A 21,495-nucleotide genomic window follows, 5' to 3' on the forward strand; every position below is an offset into this window, starting at 1 on the left:
CTGCCTTATTGAGGGATGCATTCCACAAGCTTGGAGGACAGCCAAATTGCGCTTAATCCTGAAAAGTCCAAACAAGCAACAGGACCTTCCGGAGTCGTACCAACCGATAGCCCTTCTCTCTAAGCTAAGTAAACTCTTTGAACACCTCCTCAAAGATAGAATTGAAACTTGCTACATTTGAACATGCGGTTTGGGTGTCGATGGATTGGCCGTGGTGGACATGTTTCCCGGCCCCCATGCTCACCTGATTTATTGAGCCTTGATTTTTTTCTGTGGGGACCCTCAAATCTACCGTGTATGAATCACCTGTGGAGATGGAAATGGATCTCATGGAGAGACTTGTCTGCGCTGCTGCTACTGTAAAAGGTACTCCAGGTGTGTTCGACCGCGTCCGCCAATCCATGCTGCGTCGGTGTCACGCATACATTGCGTCTCATGGTGGAACCTTCAAGCATCTGTTGTAACATCATGAAATGCATCCATCTTGTACTCCATTGTTAATATTATGTCAAATAAATGTTTGCCACTAATTACCATCTTGTGTCATTTCTGCTTCTTGTGCCTCTGCTACTACTTTCCCGTGACGTTTCCGGTTATGGGTTCCTATGCGATTCACATTCCTTTCGATGTTACCTACCCCCCCTAAACGTTTGTACCAATATTTTTGAGACGCCCTGTGTGTGTGTGTGTGTGTGTGTGTGTGTGTGTGTGTGTGTGTGTGTGTGTGTGTGTGTGTGTGTGTGTGTGTGTGTGTGTGTGTGTGTGTAAAAGGTAAAAGTGAAAATGTTTGAATGGAATTGCAAGAAAAGAGTGCAAGATCAGATTAATCCCATCAAAATGATTGATTAATAAGCCAAATGAATAGCTAAGAAATATAGATAGACAGCTATAATAATTATACAGGGTGATTCACTACCAGTGCGACAAACTTGCAGGAGGTGTAGGGGGCACAAAGACGAATCGGAATCGCATAGCATTGCAGGGTCCGAAATGCCTTCATCATGTGGTACAGGACATTGAACGGGAGGGCGCGTGAACAGCGATCCCACTGGAAGTCAGCATTTGTGAACCGGTTCCCGAGGCAGTAGGATGGATGAGTATTCAAATGTTGAACTGGTTGACATGCACCGTGCGTATGGAGCTGCAGACGGTAACGGGCATGGCGCTCTGTGCTTGTACCAGGAACGTTTCCCGCACAGGCGTGCTGATCATCATACGATTTTCGCACGTGTGCACAGAAGGTTACGCAAGACTGGTTGTTTCATGAGAGGTACCATGAATCGAGAGCGAACAACGAGGACGCCAGACAATGAGGAGAATGTCTTACGTCTTGCAGAAGGCAATCCAAGTACGAGTACTCGAGCAATAGGCCAACGATCGGGTATTTCCCAATCCACTGTATGGAGGATACTGTCAGCAAACCAAATGAGTTCATACCATCTGCAATGCGTCCAATCATTGGAGCCTGTGGATTATCCACTCCGGAGGACTTTTGCTACTTGGTTTCTTGAACAGAAACGGTTCGCAAATGCTGACTTCCAGCGGGATCGCTGTTCACGCGACCTCCCATTCAACATCCTCTACCGCATGACGAAGGCATTTCGGAACCTGCAATGCTATGTGATTCCGATTCATTTTTGTGTCCCCTACACCTCCTGCAAGTTTGTTGCACTGGTAGTGAATCACCCTGTATATATATATATATATATATATATATATATAATTCAAAGAAACAAAAAAAAATAATAATAATATGTTGTTCCTAAGCAGTCTTTCTAAAACGTCAAAACAATTCTAGATGGTTCATTGATAGTCAAACTTTGATGTGCCTGTCACTGACTGCTCACTCATGTATATAAGTTAGTAGTCGTGCAAGACAATGTGCTAACGTTACGGTACTAATAACGCTAATTATGGAGAACAAAGGGCGAATGGAACAGAAATTGCTATCATGGTGAACAAATAATGGAGCTAAGATAAAGGAGAAGTAATAAGCAATAATAAGTATTAATAAGAATAACTTAGTGCTGTTCGTCCTGTGACCTCAGCGCCTTTTTCGAGGGTCAGCCCCCGAAATCAAAGGAGGAAACCATAAGTGGGTATAGCCTCTGTTTCTGACATGAAATACACACTGCACGTGGTATAAGTGAAAAGTAGGTAAAGTTAGTATAGGGTAGGTAAAGTCAGTTAAAATAATTTTTTAAATTTTAATCATGAGGCATGCGTATATTTCATGGCTGACCTGACAGAGGCTGGAAGTAAAGATAACAAGGATAAAACCTCAAATTCAACAAATGTAGCAATAGGCAATGCCTTACCTGCCCATATATGCACCTCTATCATATTACCAACAATAGCAATGAACCCATTTTCTGCAAGTATAGCAATGTAGTATACCTCATCACTTGCTGTACTTGCAATGTAAAGTACGTTGGCCAAACCAGCAACAAACTGCATTTAAGACTTAACCTTCACAGGTCAGACATTAGCAACTACAATAATGGAAAAAATTATGGCAAACAGGAAAATGAAATAGAATACAAACATTTCCAGAAGCATTGCTTCTCTAATATCTATATCTCCATCTTAGCCCATATACCTGACCCTGCTTTAAGAAACAGACAGGAAGAAATGTTTATGCTGAAAATTAGAACACTGTACCTTTATGGCCTAAACAACAAATTTAGCCATAGTATCATTACTATAGAAAACCTCTGTATTTATGAGAAATTTCAAATGGTCAAATGTGTAAGCAAACCAAGATGCCATAAAAAATGCAAACCAAGAAATAATAATTCAAACAATCACAAACTAGGTAGCTTTACCCAGATTGTAACCAATTGGGACAACAATGACATAGAAGTGCAAAATATACATAACTTACTCTTCAGCATGAAACACAGCATTCTAAAAGCACTATTTAAATTCGTTAACCGTTTTGAATTCAAAACTAGATACCTATTCCACCTGCTATTTGAAATTTGCAAATTTAAACTAAAACCTATAAATAATAATATTAATAAAGAGTATTCCATTATATTAAATTTCAGAACACCACTATGGATTGCATCAACATAAACCACTGTATGAACTCTCACTCCGATCTACTTCCAGCCAGTTGCCAAAACATCAGAATAAAAGCTAGATACAGATATGATAAACCATTCGGCCTTCTTGCCTGCAATTACAAATCCCTTGCTACCAATATGGACAAAGTAAAATTAGACACTGACACATGCATTTGCCACAAGGCAGAACTACAGCCGTATGTTAATCCCCACCATGGGCATATTATAACCTGTAACCTGGAGATTATACCTTACCAGGAACTAAGAAAACTTTTTTTCTTATGGATACAAATTCAGGTTGTTTAAAAAAAACCAGCCTAACCACATTCAAACAACAGTTACATAATGACCTACTTAACTACTGCTTCATGATAAACACCGTGTCATCAAATCTAATAAATAATTACAAATAATTATTCCTCACGGATCCCCACTAACCGCTATCAACTGCAATATATCCATAATTAATAAATAATTATCAGAGCTACATGCCCAATTTATTATTACCCCCGTTGACAAAGCCGCTACTAACTATGCTTTCATATGTAAAGCTTTTTACTTTCATACATTAAATACTGAACTCAATTCTAATGACACATACAAGCCAAGCAGAAACAATAGCAATATCATAACAAAAAACCTAATAGATATCAACAAAAAACTAAAACTTAGTATTAATTAATAATTATAGTTTTCCTTACATATACTACATACCAAAGTTCCATAAGAATCCCGTAGGCTTCAGATTCATTACTTCATATAAAAACAGTTATGCATACAAACCTGGAAAAACCTTAGAGCAACTACTGAAACCTATCATTAATATCTTGCCTGACAGCAAGAAAATCAACAACAATATCCCTATTATAAATGCCTTACATAGTAACAATATATCCCCGATGCAAACTTTTGATTTCACTAGCCTATTTACAAGCAATGATCAAACCAATTTGAAGCTTGTCCTAAACAAGCTGTATAATAAAGACATAGAATAGACTGCAAACCTATATATTGGAATAATCTGTTCAATTTGTGCATCTCCAACAACTACATTTTCAACAAAAAAAACAGTTTACCAACAAACCATAGGCAACCCTATGGGCAGCCCAGTGAGCTGTATCATTGCCAATCTATACTTATACTGGTACAAAACATCACTACTTCCGGATATCTGCATACTCAGATATATTGATGATTTATTTGTTTTAAAAATGGCCCAACTTCACACAAAACCTTGCCAATATATACCCAACTGAGCTCACACTATAAAAAAAAACCAAATGATAATAACAAGGCTGCTAACTACTTGGATTTAGATATAGACCTCAACAACCCCTACCCCAAAGCCAATATATATATAATAAGCACGACACCTTTAACTTTTAATATATTCAGCTTCACGCACTGGCATTCAAATATTTCCAAAAAAGTACATGCCAACATCATCTTATCACAAATCATCAGAATAGCCACAATATGCAATAACAAACAACTGATAGTGAGCAACATCAGAAACCTGTACAGCAAGCTCCTAAACAACCAGTTTCCATCAGTCTACTTATATTACCACATCAAAAAAGCTCTCGGTATAATCAAATATAAAAAATTGATCAACTGTACTATTGATATCAATAATATCACAGCTAACTGATATTCCATAACTGCTAGGCTTGCACATATGTATAGTCAATACTCCCAGCCTCTTTGGGGTCTTACAAGCTTAGAAAACTTGTACTCTCCGATTGGCTATCTATAGGAGTATTCTTTTACCATTTATATATTATTATTTTATTTATCTACTTTTTACTTTCATATACCATACAAAAACACCTGAAGGACGCTTACAGAACTATGTTCAGGGTCCTACTATAGGAACGGGTATAGCAACCCTAAACTGCCCTAGAACCATCTTTTTGTCTTCTTCAGTACTCTTTATGCTTTCCTACCCCCTATATTTTTATTTCTCCTGAGCCATTAGTTTACCGAACGCAATACCCAAGATGCTCCTTTTCTGCTTTAAAACACTTTCTTCACCTATACAAAGTTCAGCAACAATTTACCGCTACCTTGCTAGTCTATTATTCCTTTCTATCCTGAGACACATTCCTTCAATCATTTAACCCAAAAATGGTAACCCTACCATTAACAAGATTGGTTCAATTAATGTTAATTTACTACTTCGCTAATTTAATTTATTTTAATACATCTCCAACTTGCAACACACGGGGTAACTAGCCCAACCTAATTAATTTAATTTAAAAATTTTCCCGATTTCTTACACCAGGGGTCACCAGCTTATACCACATACCATAGCCCACATTCAGTCTAAACATTTTATTTCTCCACAGCAGTACAGATCGCTACGACCCCAGTAAGTTATCCCATTTCTTGCTTTTTATCTTTACTTCCGGCCTCTGTCAGGTCAGCCATGAAATATATGCATGCCTCAAGATTAAAATTTAAAAAATTATTTTAACTGATTTTACCTACTTATACTAACTTTACCTACTTTTCATGTATACCATGTGCAGCGTGTATTTCATGTCAGAAACAGAGGCTATACCCACTAATTGCCGTTTCTTCCTTTGATTTCGGCGGCTGACCCTGGAAAAAGGCGCTGAGGTCACAGGACGAACAGCACTAAGTTATTCTTATTAATTCTTATTACTTCTCCTTTATCTTAGCTCTTTGTTCACCGTAATAACAATTTCTGTTCCGTTCGCCCTTTGTTCTCCATAATTAGTGTTACTAGTACCGTAACATTAGCACATTGCCCTTCACAACTACTAACTTATGTAGCAATTATGGTCATTGGGTACTTTGTGCATATAGCAGTGTCCCAGGTCCATAATCCATCATTATTATTAATAATATCTTAAACTGTTGCTTCCTTTAAAAGCGCGTGTGCACACACACACACAAAGTGCATAACCCCTTAAAATTGTAATTGTCATCCGAATAACGTAAGTACAGTATATGGCAATATTTCTTACAGATTGCACCAGATACGATTTGACACTCATAGGCAATGACGTAATATTGCATCAGCTGTTACTTTCAGCTATATAAGTATGTAAGCACACTCTGCAAGTGTTGCGGTCATTCCTTGACTGTGTCAGGATGGCGAGTTACACACAGTTGATGCCACGAAGAAAGAGTGCTATTGTTGCTTTATGTGAGGAAAGATGTTCTTCCCGTCATATTGCTTATACAGTCTTGTAATCAGTCGACAGTGAGTAGATTTTTTTCCCAACTGAAGAATACTGGTTCTGCTGATAGGAAAAAGGAACCAGACACAAATGAGTACCTACACCAAAACATGGCTGCATTTTGAAGTGCTTATGCCTTAAAAACAATAAAGCTTCTTTGTCTGAACTGAAAAGAGAATGGGAAGAACATACAGGAGTGGTAACAAGTGCAGCAACAGTCAGAAGATGCCTCTTCAAAAATGGACTTGTAGTCTCTCGTCCTAAGAAGCCCCTCACACAAAAAAATGATAAAGGCCCAATTAATATGCTGTAAGGAGCATGTCAAATGAACCCCCGAGCAGTGGAAGTCAGTTATTTTCTCGGATGAGAAGAAATTCAACATGCATGGCTCTGATGGGAGACAAATGATTCGCCGCAGACATGGTAAAGAATACCATCCAGACTGTATGGTGTCTACGGTGAAATTCCCTACAAAACAAATGATACGGGGGTGCATTTCGTATCACGGAGAAGGTCACCTGCAGTTTATAAAAACTTCTGTAAATGCCAATGGATACCTGGCTATATTAGAAGACAAAATGCTGCCAACCTGCCAAGTAACTGCATCTTTCAGGACAACTCTGCTCCTTGTCACTGAGTGAAAAGTGTAAATAGGCACTTCTGTAGTTACTTTAGCTTCATTTCTGCATTAGAGGTTTGACAGTAATGTGTTTACATTTGTTACAGGTGAAAAAAATGGTTGGAAGAATGGTCCATTACAACTCAGCTGGCCAGGAAACAGCCCAGACCTGAATTCTATAGAGAACTATTGGCATTGTGTGGAATCTGCAGTTACCAGAAAGAAACCAAAGACCCTTCATGAACTTCAGGAAGCCATAATTCGTGTTTGGAACCATGAACTAACAGTTCATTATCTTCAGAAATTGATCTTGTCAATGCCTCGACGGTATGCTGCTGTCATCAGGGCCAGAGGTGGTTCACTAAATATTAGTTTGCACCTGGTGAACTTTTCATTTTGTTTTCCATTTAAAATGATAAACTGAAGCAAACTGAGGGATTCTGATAACATTTCAGCCATAATTGTTGTGTTTACCAAAACTGTTATATAAAGTTTGCAAATGCCATTTTGGAATATTTTGAGAGAACCTGTCAAACGTTACTTAGCTTTGCCTTAACTATTAATAAATATCTTTTGTTTATATTTCTATTTGTGATGCTAGTCATTAATGTAACATACCATCGCGAAAAAGGTTAGAAATGTGAAATTCCTAGGTGATGCACTTTCTTTGGACACCAGTGCGCGTGCACGCACACACACACACACACACACACAGTGGGAGTCATATTAGGGAACAATGTGAGTATAATGCGGTTTTCGCATTGGGTCATACGCAATTTCATCTGCAAGTAACACCAGGTGGCAAAACCCAGCACCAAGCTGAACGTAGTAACCTGTGCAGCAATACACACAGGTTTACGAAGCTTAAAAAAATGTCAAATGTCTGAAAGCTACATTTCCCATTTACTGTAGTTGTATTGGTTGGGGACACTGTTGTCATTCACTGTATTCACAAGATAACATGGGATATTGTGGGCTGACTCATGTTTTCGGGAACTTGCATTTTTCTGTTCGAACAGAAATTTCATGAGGCATGATAGCATGAGCACATTTTTAGAGGTCACTACCATAAAACAATAAGAAACAGTTTGCAATTCCCAGTTTATTGGGCTTTTCTGTTAGTGCAATCTAATTATAAACAGGTAGTAAACTTGATCTTACTGCATTTGTGATAATACCAATAGCTGGAATTCTGTGGGTTTTTACGTTATTACGGTGAAATGTGTTTCCCCCTCCATGAAATCTTCAATCATATCGTTGACACCATGGCAAAATCATGAATGTGCAAATTTGGCACTTTTTTACCTAAATGCATTCTTGAGGTAGTTTCTTGGTCAACTACACCCTGTCAAAGATGCGTGTATGTATTTTATGGTTTAAAAAATGTTATATGCATTTTCATTTATCTATGAAAAAAATAACACTTCTCACCATGCAGATTCACGAATGTGGCACTTTCGTTAGTTTGCTATGGTAGAATCTCATTACTGTGCAAAACTACATCTAAAAAGTACCTTGTGCTACTCTCAACATTTCAATAATGATCAGGACGTTTAATAAACAGTGCACTGAACAGGGCCTGAAAAAAATTTCATTTGAAAAATTTAGGCAAGTGTTTAGGGAGTTTAATTTACGTTTCTTTCACCCCAAGAAGGACCAATGTAAAAAAAAATTTATGTGAACCCCAAACACGTTAGAACCTATAGTACTTAGTACCGTGCTTGGGTTGGAGGTTGAGAAGACGAAAGAAGATATTTGTTGACATTGGACTTGAACTTCTGTAGACTAATTTTCAGGAAATACGTATGAAGGAAGGTTGTTCCAGAAAACAGCAATTGAATGAACAAATGAGGAAAATGAAAAGTTGGTTCTGCAAGTTTGAAGTTGGACAGTAAATGGATGTTGGCTGGTGGCGGCACGTGTTCGGACTGTTTTGAAAGAGAGAGTGGGAATTATAGAAGCCAATTCAGAAGAACAGTGCCCATGGAAGTATCTGTAAAAGAGGCATGCAGCAGAAACAGTACGTCTATGAGAAAGCGAGTGGAGAGACTCTGTTAGAGATGAATCATTAATTAACCTAACTGCCCTCTTCTGAATGGAATCAAGAAGACTGAGAGAGGTTTTGGGGGCACCACCCCAGATGTGGGAACAATATTCCATGGCAGGACAGATTTGCAATTTATACAGAGTGAGCAGCTGTTTGGAAGAAAAGTAATGCTGAGAGCGAAAGAGAAAACCAAGTTTTTTAGATGCAGAGGAAGCAATATTTGTAATGTGCTTGTGCCAAGAGAGATTAGAAGTCAGGGTAATCCCCAAAAGAGATATATCATTTTGCCTAGAAATCGGAGTGTCCCTAAAGATAAGCATAGGAGCAGAAGAATCCTTTTTGCGAGATATAAGACAAGACTGAGTTTTAGAAGGGTTGAAATCAACTAAGTTGTCTTTGCCCCACTGGAGAATTACCTGAAGATCAGCATTTAAGGAATTGGTAGCAGATTTTCGAGAAGTTGAAGCTGATTGAGCAGGACAAGGTTTCTCAAAATGGAAAGTGGAATGCAATGTGCTATCATCGGCAAAACTATGGATAGGATTTTCAGTCAATGGAAGAAGGTCATTAATATACAAGAGGAAAAGAGTGAGGGAAAGAACTGAACCTTGGGGGGACACCGGCATTAGTGGAGAGGTTAGAAGACAGAGAGCCATCTACCATCCCCCTCAGTGAGTGATCAGAGAGAAAACTGGATAACCAATTACTAAAAACAGTTGGCAAACCATAAGATGGAAGCTTGTTTAGAAGACCTTTATGCCAAACATGATCAAAAGCCTTTGAGATGTCAAGCGCAACTACTTGTGTTTCATAGAACTTTTCCATTGAATTAGTCCATAAATGGGTAACATAAGCCAGAATATCACCAGTGGATCGACACTGACGGAATCCATACTGGCGATCATTGATCAGACAGAAGGTTTCTAGGTAGTTTAAGAGTTGGCGGTTAATTGACTTCTCCATTACTTTAGGAAGAGTAGAAGTAATTGCAATGGGACGATAATTGGATGGGAGGGATTTGTCATCCTTTTTAGGAACTGGCTGGATATGAGCAAATTTCCAAGCAGAAGGAAAAACACCTTAGGAATAAGAAAGTGAAAAAAGGCAGCAAAGAATAGGAGTAAGTTCGGGAGCACAGGTTTTGAGAACAAGTGGAGAAATACCATCACGACCTGGAGCTTTCTTAGCATTAAGATTCATCAAAATCCTTCTGATATCCTTTTGACGGAAGACTACAGGAAGCATTGAATGGAGCGTGTTGGGAATGGTGGGAGGTGTTTTACCAAGATCATTAATACATGAGCTGGAAGGAAAATGGGATGCTAGCAGGTCAGCTTTATCCTTGGCTGAAGTGACAACAGAACCATCTGGTTTGGACAGAGGTGGGAGCAGAGATGGGCAAAAGTTGCGACCAATAACTTTGGCAAGAGTTGTTGTTGTTTGGTTTTTAGGAGCATTAGCAACTAAGGCCATATTGCTCCGGGATATGCGGTGGTCATTTCCTGACCTTTCCGCATCCTCCGTATTTGGTGGTGACGGGCTCGAACCCCGGTCTAATCAAGAAGCGTGTGCTACGCTCTGCTGCTCCTTCCCACCTGGCTACGGAGGCGCCTCTTTGGCAAGAGACCAGAATGCTCGGCTACCATTAGGGCAAGAAGTAAGTTTTCTACTCTTAGCCTGTTCAAACTCTAGTTTGGACTGATTAATAACTGCTTTACAATTGTTGCGAGCTTTGGTGTAGGCAGAAAATGAAACTGAAGAATTAGAAACAAGCCAATTACGATATGCAACATTCTTCTCTTCCATATGCAACATTCAACAGCCTTAGCACATTTATTGGAAAACAAAGGTTTAGATAAAGGACGAGATTTTAAAGTGGAGTGTGGGATAAAGGATTCCATTCCTGCAAGAATAATTTCACTGACACGATCTGAGCAAACATTGACATCAGAAGTTTTGAAACAGTAATCCAACCATGGAAAAGAAGTCTCGCAGGTCATCCCATTTTGCATTCTTGTAATGCCAAACAACAAGGTTGGGAACAGCCATGAGATAAAGGTTTCATTGGAGAAGAGACAATCACCAAGTTGTGATCTGAAGTGCCTAAAGGACCTCTCACTTCAACCGTGTACTTAGAAGGGTTGTTTGTGAGAAAAAGATCAAGAGTATTGGCTGTATGATTAGGATTGTCTGGTATTCTTGTAGGTAAATGAACAATCTGTACTAGGTCATTAGTAATTGCAAAAGCCTCAGCATCTCAACCTGCTGGGTCGGTGTCACTAGAAAACGGAAGCCAGCTGCAGTTGTGAACATTAAAATTGCCAAGGAAAATTACCTCACTGTTAGGAAAGTTGGACTGGAGAAAGTCAAGTTGCAAAGAGAGGAAGTCAAAGAGCTCCAAGTGATTAGTGGAGTTGGGAGAACGGTAGAGACAACAAATGAATTTGACACAATCAGGTAGAGAGATTTTAAGGCAGAGAAGATCAAAGAGAGGAGATTCCAAATTGCCAAGTCTCTGACAGGGAATATCAGAACGGACATATGCACAAGTACCACCTTTGAAGCAAAAGGAATCATACAGCGAATAATTTGGGCATCTGAGATGAGCAGTAGTTGAATTAACCGATAACTGAGATTCTGTCAGAAAAAGTACATGGGGTTTGGCAGACTGCAAGTGGAAATGAATTAGGAAGTGCTTGGGAGGTTTAGATCTTTTCGCAGATAAGCTTGCTCTGTTAATTTGACAATTCATGGTGTATTCAATAGTAAGAAAAAGTGGGTGGGACATGCTGTATGAAGTAATGAAATTTTCGGATATGGCGTACACGTGGTAAGAATATACCCAGATCCTTGACATAACGTGGCCTCGACAATGCTCTCCACATACACACTACTCAGACTCCCTCCAGTCACTATCTGGCAGAGTATAGGTAGCAAGATTATACACTACCTGATCCGGAAGCCTCCTGGAGAGTTACCAATAGGTTCGGTCCGGTGTACTAACTAGCGGCCTGCCTGTGAACACCGTTTTAGAGCTGTACCCTCGAAATGTAAGGAATATTGGATCTCGCCACGACGTTCATCATAATCTCAACAGTCATTAATCATACTGCATGATGGAAGAGATAGGGAAGGGTTGACCGGAACTTAGCTCTAGAGACTAAACATATGTTCCACCACTTCAAGCCTCCAATAAGCAAAGTGGTGGTATTTCACCGGTTGATGAGAGTCATCTACCACCTAGTACTGCCTGGTAACATAGAGGGGTGGCGTTCCTCCATGTGGTGTGGGCGCCACACCTCGACCCCTGCTTACGTTGGTTCACACCTGGGTGGTCACCCACCGTGTACTTTTGCATGGAGGTTATACCCAGGATTACTAACAGTCCCACCATTGTGAAGGTGCAAGCAGAGGATTTGGCTGTCACAGACCGTCCGAACTTCGCCGAAATTGGGTCCACTTGACTTGAGTGTCACGCGAATATCAGTTCCTTCAGCGTTTTAGACTCCCAGGTAGCAAGTACAGCTTGCCTGGCATATCTGAGAGAATGTCTATGACAACCTCAAAAACAAATGCTTGTTTTATCATAGTTTGACACCCGAAGTAAAAAAAAAAAAAAAAAAAAAAAAACAGATAAGACAGACGATTTTAATATGCACATTGAAAGAAAGCAGCCCACCTGTGTAGAAAGGATTATAAAAACCTGGCCAGTAATGATCAGTCTTATCTAGCATTTAATTTCAGATCTTCAGGCCATTTTTAAATGCTGGCCAAAATTTTTACCTACATAAATTAGCCATTTACAATTTAATAGTTTCTGATTTGCATTCCCATGAGGATCACCGTTACTTATGGGATGAGACCCAAGGAAAGAGAGGCACTAACGAAACTGCAACATGTTTGTTTAAATTCATTAGGGACAAAACTAATAATAAACACATTATGCCAGTTAAAATGATGTCTGATTCGTGTGGGGTCAGAATAAGAATTCACTTATGGCTTCACTGTGCATATACTTGTTAAAAATTATCACAAGTTTAAAAACTGTTAGACACATACATTTTTTGAGCTAGGCTATCCAGAAATGGAGCACGACTCAACGCACTCTAAAGTTGAGAGAAAAGCCAAAGTATGTACTCGTCTATATCCCTGAGGAATGGGTAAAAATAATTAGATGTGCAAGATTAAAACTTACACCATTCTGTGTAAATATCATGCAATACAATGACTTATAATTTTACTTTTCTCACTAAACAACTTAAAGGTGCTGTTCCTTGGAGAAAAGTCTGCTGCCTTGAATTACAAAAAGGACAGGATTGGCATGTCACAATGTTTTACAAAACAAACTACAAAGATGAATTTATAAGAGTAAACTTAAAAAAGACCTAAAGGAAGATCCAACAATGAGCAACCTAACCTTCCCAAAGCCTATAATGAGGAAACTTTGTATATCTCAAGCAAAGCTTAAAGATTTAATGAAAATGTGCTAAGATTTGACAATAATGAAGGAGTATCACAAATTCTATTTAAGTTTATCAGTAGAAATAAGGGATAATTTACCAGCACCAGGTTTAAGTGAAGATTCTGAATATGAAGAAGATATTCAAAATTTATTTAAACCAACTTCTTTGTGATTGTAATTGAACATGTGATATTAATAAATTTTTTGTTTATTTATAAATAAATGTTACTCGAACTTCATTTTATTAATACAGTATTCATTTCTGATCAACAAAAATGCATTAAAAAAATTTTTTTTTTTTTTTTTTACCTTTTCAATTCTTGATGAATCTGACAAAATTTCAAACTTCACAACGCCAAAACTGCAAAAGTGCTTTTTAAGCCCCTACATAATGGGCAATCTTAAATTACCAATATGGATTAAAAACAGCATCTTTGGAAAGTACTTATAAAACAACATTTAGTTAAAAAACTAAATTTTCCAAAGTCAAAGAATGTTTAAATGCTTTGTTCTCAAAACTATCTTTTTGCAGATTCTTGGTTTTGGCATGGGATCAACGATATAAAAAACAAATAAATTTTCATCTTCGTAAACTTGTCTCACTTGTGCATCCTATGTTCATTGTTATTGATCGTTTATCTTTTTTTACTGTTTTAAATCTTACAATCTGGGAAAAAAAAAAAAAAAAAAAAAGTGTCCACTAACAGAAATATCAATCAAGCAAACTTCATATCTTGTCAAGGTAAAGTACCATATTTATGGTAATATTTATTTATTTATTAGAAATTCAAGATGTTTAAACCTGTGTTAGCAATTTTATTGGGTTTCTAACTTTTTTTTTTTTTTTTTTGTGTTTTATTTACCAAACTGAACATTTTTTTTGAATGTGTGCCCTTATCCCTATTTTTCCCATAAGCCTTGTTTTTAATGTGTGAAACACCATAACATGGAGATTTTTAGAAATCTGTGTACCGCTTTATAGCAGAACTGACTATATATTTATGAAAAAATTCCAAACTTTGGCAGCACATTTATATACTGCAAATGCAGTAAGGAAATCACATGTAGGTTGTAGACATTGTTTGACTGATTACAGCAGTATTTTGAAATTGTGTATTTCTTACTCATTCTAGAGCTATACTTTAGTATATGAATAATCTACATATCCATCAATATTAATAAATCCACAATTGGGAAAATTTTGAAGACATGACAATTTACTGATTAGCTAATAGCTGAAGATCAATTAATGAAACAAATAAAATGGTATGTGAACTCATTTGTATACAGTATTCAAGTTTAACCACTAAAGATTTTCAATCTTTTTATATGAGCAATACAGAAAAACTTACCACTGACTTTTCCATATCATGACCAGGATATATAATGTGATAATTTTCACATCTACTTCTCAAATTTCCTGGATAATCACAACGCCTGTTACCTTCCTGTGCAAAATCCTGAAAATAAGGCTCGATTTAATTATTGATTGAAAAATACAGATGAAGTTGTATATTATTAAATGAATAACTGGCACAGATAATGCTAATGTGGTGAACAAATGCTCTTTTATTTTAGTATAAAGTTCATAAAATCAATTTAGTGGTAGCACAACACCAGGTGGAAATTGGTTTGAACAATTAATTACTCTCAGGCTGAAAACAAATTTTTGCACATCTATTCTTCAACTAAGATGCCACCAGCATTCAATTTACTCAATCCATTAAAAGCCTTAAATGCTTGTGCCAAGTTTCAAGATGCTGCAATTTGCAGATTTGAAGTGTTCCTTGATAAGGAGTTCCTTTTTGTGCCCCCTGACTAATCCTGTTGATCTTCTCTGCATCCGATCCAACAGATCCATATACTTCCTAAAATGAAATAGAGAACTGTATGCAGTACTCAATATGCAGCCTAATCATTGCATTATACAACAGGATAATCACCCCATCTCACTGCTTGCAAAATTCCTGTATATTATTGATAGTACCCCATGGGCTGCCCTAGCAGCTGGTCAGCATTGCTCAGAGAACTTAGTGTCGGGCTGTACAATTATATTATCTTCACATCACGTTCTTTCTCCATTACCTTGAGTGTAGTATCACCCAATTGGTATATTTTTCTGGGAATACTGCTTCCTAAATGCAGTTCCTTGCATTTATCAATGTTAAACCCCTGCCACTTCAAGTCCATCTGCCTAATTTCTCTAGGTCTTGTTGCAGTGGAATATCCTGTTTTCTGATGTTAACCACCCTCCCAATCTTTGTCAGCATCTGCAAACTTAGTTATTAAGCTTGATATGCCCTCATCAATATCATTACTGAGAAGCAGGGATAAGGAAGTGATTATCCCTTTGTATAAGGAATAGTTAGGCCACAACTTTAGTACTGCATACAGGTTTAAAAGACTCATTTCAGGAAGGACATTGATCTGTTGGAATAGGTACAGAGAAGGTCAACAAGATTAGCAAGAGGAACAATAAGTTATTCTTACCAAGAAAGGCTTCAGTTCACGGAATTGCAGTGCCTGTAATCTACAGGAACTGCAATTTCTCAAACTGAAGGAGATCTGAATGAAGAGTTTAATGTTTTAATGAATTGAGTAAGCTAAATGCTGATGGCATCCTTCCACTTGTTCAGACAACATATATGATGGGGTATAACTTTAAATTGAGGAAGGATTGTTGCAAGATAGATATGAGGAAATTTCCTTTCAACCAGCCAATGAGTAGTTGGTTGTTAGAACAAAATTCTAGTTTGTGGAAGTGGGTAGTTTGAATAAATTTAGAGAGGACCTAGATAAATTATTACACTGGTCTGAAATGTGATGTGGGAAATGTGTATTTTTTTACCCAATGTGTAAGCTTGCTTTATTGCATAATTTCTCACTACTAATACCAATAAATTTGCCTTACCTGCCTCATGTAATGCTAAATGGACTCCAAGTTGCACATGGGCAGACAGTGCAATGTTAAATCAGTTTGGTGTGACATAAGCATTGGGAAAACAAAAATTACAGTAGGAGTGTTATAGGCCTAATGACTGATGAGTATAAGGTATACAGAGAAATAGAAGAGGTCAGTAAATTAGAATGTCTTATAACAGGGAATTTGAACTTTCCAGATATTGTCTGGAACTTTTGGGTCAATAACTCACAACACTAGCATGACTTTCATGGATTTATTGGACGGCTATTTTCTACAGCAGCAACATGTTAAAGAGGCAACAACAGGATGAAATACTCTTGATCTGCTTATTGGCAGCGATTCTTCATGTATTAAGAATCGACTGGTAAAAGACTCATGTGGGATTTACTTAAAGACATAACTACCTGCTTTCATAAGACTTCTTCACTTATGTTAGCAGTAGAAGGCAGGGACTGAATTAAATCAGTGCACTTAATATTGGTTTAACTGTTGATGTTCCTTGTCAAGTTGCTAACAAACTGAGTAGGTATTTTGAATCTACATTCACACATGAGAAAAATGGTTGAAGCTAAACATAAAAAAAAAAAAAAAAAACACTTGACCTGGGTGGGATGCAGCAAAGGAGACAAGCTAACACTTAGCCATAATTATGAGAGCATCTCTGGATTCAGGAAAGTAACTATGAACTGATGACGTGGAAAATGTATTCCCAATTCACAAAGGAAGACCAGCATATGACTTGACCAATTATGGACCTGTTAGCTTAACTTCTCTTCCATGGAAGAGAATGGAATCAGTGGTTAAAGAAGTTTAACATTGACAAATGTAAAGTACTACATATGGGAAACAGTAACCCCAGATCAACGTATCAACTCTGTGGTACTACGCTGACAGTGGTAGAGAATGAAAAGGACCTGGGGGTAATTGTGCAGGCAGATATGAAGTTCTCTGAGCAGTGCAGACGAGCTGCAAGAGTAGCTCATGGTGTCTTGTCAATGATATACAGGAATTTTTCTAGCAGGGATAAGGATGTGATTATTCCCTTGTATAAGGCATTGGTCAGGCCACACCTTGAGTACTGTATACAGGTCTGGAGGCCTCATTTCAAGAAGGATGTAGAGCTGCTGGAACGAGTACAGAGAAGGGCAACAAGATTAGTGAATGGAACAAAGGGTTGCTCTTACGAAGAAAGGCTTAAGTTTTGCAAATTACAGAGCCTGAAGACTAGGCATCGGCGAGGTGATCTGATAGAGGTGTATAAGGCTTTGAATGGCTTGAGCATGCTCAATGCCGATGGGATTCTTCCTCTTGCTCAGAATAATCACCTGAGAGGGCATAAATTTAAATTGAGGAAGGACAGATGTCGGATAGATGTGCGGAAATTTGCCTTTAGCCAGCGGGCAGTTGGTTTGTGGAATAGACTCCCGTCGCTTGTTGTTGAAGTTGATAGCCTAAATAAATTTAAGGCTCAGCTGGACAGGTATTTCGAACGAACGGAGGGGTGAAATGGGAGTAGTGGTTGTTTTTTTTTTTTTTTTTTTTTTTTGGCTGATGCTGAATAAGCTTGCTTTCTTGCATCATATGCCTCTACTAATGCTAATGCTAATGCTAAAGTAATGCAGGACCATCGAGACAGGAATGCAGTTATACTGCATGGATTTGATAAATGATAAATTTTGTTTGACCAATCTGGATACTATGATACAGTAACAAAGGAACTAGATGCAAAAATAATTTTGATTTCATATATATGGATTTCAGGAATGCTTTCAATACTGTTCTACACAAAAGACTACTATATAAATTGGAGGTGTGGCATTAAGAGCAAGTTGCTGCTATGGATAAAGGTTTGGTTGAGTGGAAGAATACAGAGAGTGATCATTAATGGACACTGCTCTTTGTGCACTAATGTAATAAGAGGAGTCTCCCAGTATTCAACTGTTGGGCTCACTGTTGTTTTCTATATTTATTAATGATACTGATGAAGGTACATCAGGCTTCATGTGCAAGTTTGGAGTTGATACAAAGGTTGGAAGGGTAGTAATGACAGTAATCAGGGTAAGATGCTACAACAAGATCTGTTTGTTTGTTATTTGGTTTTTAGGAGCATTAGCAACTAAGGCCATATTGCTCCAGGATATGCGGTTGTCATTCCCTGACCTTTCCGCACCCTCCGTATTTGGTGGTGACGGGCTCGAACCCGTCACCACCAAAGAATCAAGAAGCGTGTGCTACGCACTGCTGCTCCTTCCCACCTGGCTACGGAGGCACCTACAACAAGATCTAAACAAATTAGGCCAATGGGCTGAGAAATAACAGTTGAAATTTAACACTGACAAATGCAATGCACTGCACATGAGTAGCAGTAAACCCAAATTAATATAACAAATGTGCAGTACTAATCAGGGCAGGGGAAAATGAAAAAGGCCATGGGGGGGTGGAGGCAATGTGCAGTAAGATATGAAGTTTTCTGAAGTTCCTGGCAGCCTGTTTGCAGTGTAAACAGTTGCCAGGGCAGCTCATGGAATTTTGTCAATGATATACAGGAATTTTGCTAACAGTGATTATCCCATTGTATAAACCAATAGTTAGGCGACATCTTGAATACTGAAATCATTTTAGGAAGGGGTGTAGACCAGCTGGAACAGGTGCAGGAGAAGGGCAATAAGATTGGCAAAGGGAACAAAATGGTGGTTATACCAAGAAAAGCTTCAATTCTGCAAATTGTAGCGACCAGAAACTAGGCACCTGCAAGGTGATCTGATCGAGGTGTTGAATAGATTTAACAAGCTTAATGCTGATGGTATTCTTCCTTTTATTCAGACTACACACAAGGGAGCACAAATTCAAATTTGGGATGGATAGTTGCAGAATAGCTGTGCAGAAGTTTTCCTTCAGCCAATGGGTCGTTGATTGCTAGATTGTGCCTCCATCCATTGCTGTGGAAGTGGATAGTCTGAGTAAATTCAGGAAAGAAATAGAAAACTATTGGAGGGGATGGATAGGTGATATGGATGATTTTTTTTTGCCTTATGTTTTAAGCTAGCTTTCTTAACTCGTTTGCCACTACTAATACATCTTATTGGTATAAAAAGCTTAGTAGCATCTACAATTGCAATGCTTCTCATTCACAATTTGTAGTTGGTAACATCATCAGCTGCTCCCACTAGAAAATATTTAAACTGTCAGTCCATTGTCAGTCCTTTATGAAAACAAAAAAAAATCCCTTTCTCTTTTTGAACTTCACAGTACAGCTCATTCTGCTATAAAATGTGAAACACATTCCAGAAGTGTAGTAGAAATGCAAGCAACAGCATTCACATTTGCACAGGGATAAGTTCCTTAAAATCTATCAAATGCCAATATTTAATTATTTTCAAACTTTTAAGATTTCCATTTTTATTCCCATGTTTAATGCATTCTGTTTTTAGGTGCATTTGCATATACTGTATATGCACTTACTGTCCTCACCAAGACTCTGTCTGTCTGTCCATCCATCTGCATGTAATAGGGGTCTCACGGTGACTGCATTTTTATGAAATTTATATTTGGACCTTTTAAAAATATTTGTCAAACCATTTCCCAATTTCATTAAAATCAGATAAATAGAAATCTGGCAACTATTATTTCTCTTTTCCATACAAATTATATATATAAAAAAAATTAATTAATAGATTAAATGTAGTTTTAATGCAGCATTGTTAGCATTATCATTTGGGAAGAGAGACACACATTATACATATATGTAAGAGATAGGGAGGGGGACTTAAAAAAAAAAAAACGCGCGCGCACAGAGAAAAATATACAGTTAAATTTAGTTTTAGATGGCTAAGTTTAGAGAATGTAAAACTATAGAGCTTTATTAAGTGTTCTATAAAGTTATAATCTTAATAATTAATTACTAAGGAGAAAATTGCACTAGTCAACAAGATTTTTACCTCCAAGGACTTGAATGCTGTTTTTAACCAATTTTTATGCGTAGATTTAGAAAATCAACCATGATAGTTTCACATCAAGTCACAGTTATTAAATAAAGAGGGAGTTATATTTTACAAAAATATGCCAATTTTGCATAATCTAGCCAGTAAAATATGACGTACTGGCTTATTTTAACAGGTATAAGCTAATTCTCTTAATTTTAGCAATTGATTCTGGCCTTGGTTTTCTTGTGATAAACATAATCAGACTTATACCTATGGTTCTTAGGTTCAAATTCCAATGCAAAAATTTACAATTTGAAGAGCGCACACTTAGTGTTTCTGGCGAGGATTTTTGTAGGTTGTGCCAAGGTTTTCCAAGTATTAACTGATCGTGACATGGTCTCAGGGTTGTAAATCTATCCTCCAAACATAAACAGCCCCTCAATAGTAGGAGGAGGATGTGGTCCACAACCCTTGCAGTAGGAAAAGTTTGAAATATTTTGTTACAAAGAACAGTAGGTGCTCTTGCAAAGACATTATTGGACTTCGGAAACAACTAGGTGTTGTGCATAAGTCAGATGAATAGTGTTTACTCATAGATGCCTCAAAATTAAGTTTAAAAGCAGTTTTGCTTCATAATGGCAATGAATTTCCATCAGTTCCTGTGTTTCATTCAGTTGGACTTAAAGTCATGAAAGTATGTCTAAGGTTCTACATGCTATAAAATACCAGGTTTATGTTTGGAACAAACTTAAGGTTGTGGAAGGGGGGGGGGTTTCACAAAATGTTGTTTTTTGTGTTTGTAGAATAGCTGTGCAACAGAACATTATGTTTTGCAACACTGGGACAAGTGGAAAGAGTTCATAACAGGACAATGTAATGTAAAATATATTCCTTTAGTGCAATCAAACAAGTTCTTCTTACACCCCTGCAAATCAATCAAACTTAGATTGCTGAAAAATTTCATGAAGGGACTAAATAAAGAAGGTAATGAATTTGCATACTTGCGAAGTGTTTCCTAATTTAACATATGCCAAACTTAAGGAATTTTCGTAGGACCCCAAATTAGGAAACTCCTGAAAGACTATATGTTTGAAACCCAGTTAAAGGAGGTTGAAATGGCAGCTTAGCAATCATTTAAGGTGGTAGTACATGGTTTTTTTGGGTAATAAGAAAGAAGAAAACTATGAAATGTTGGTGTCACTTGTATTGCATGAATTATATGTATATATATTACTATTTTAACA

General features: G+C 37.6%; 1 protein-coding gene across 2 annotated transcripts in view; it reads right to left on the reverse strand.

The window, feature by feature from the left end:
- The window catches only part of mys (position-specific antigen beta subunit myospheroid), a 326,956-nt gene that overhangs the window by 224,875 nt on the left and 80,586 nt on the right, over positions 1-21,495 (reverse strand). For both annotated transcript variants that reach the window (XM_090384150.1, XM_090384149.1), the window contains exon 4: positions 14,758-14,865. In XM_090384150.1, coding sequence (XP_090240276.1) covers positions 14,758-14,865 — 108 coding nt within the window. The remainder of the gene's footprint in view (positions 1-14,757; positions 14,866-21,495) is intronic.

This window comes from Mastigoproctus giganteus, chromosome 10 (genome assembly GCF_048544385.1).
Source record: "Mastigoproctus giganteus isolate SK-2022 chromosome 10, ASM4854438v1, whole genome shotgun sequence".
NCBI lineage: Eukaryota > Metazoa > Arthropoda > Arachnida > Uropygi > Thelyphonidae > Mastigoproctus > Mastigoproctus giganteus.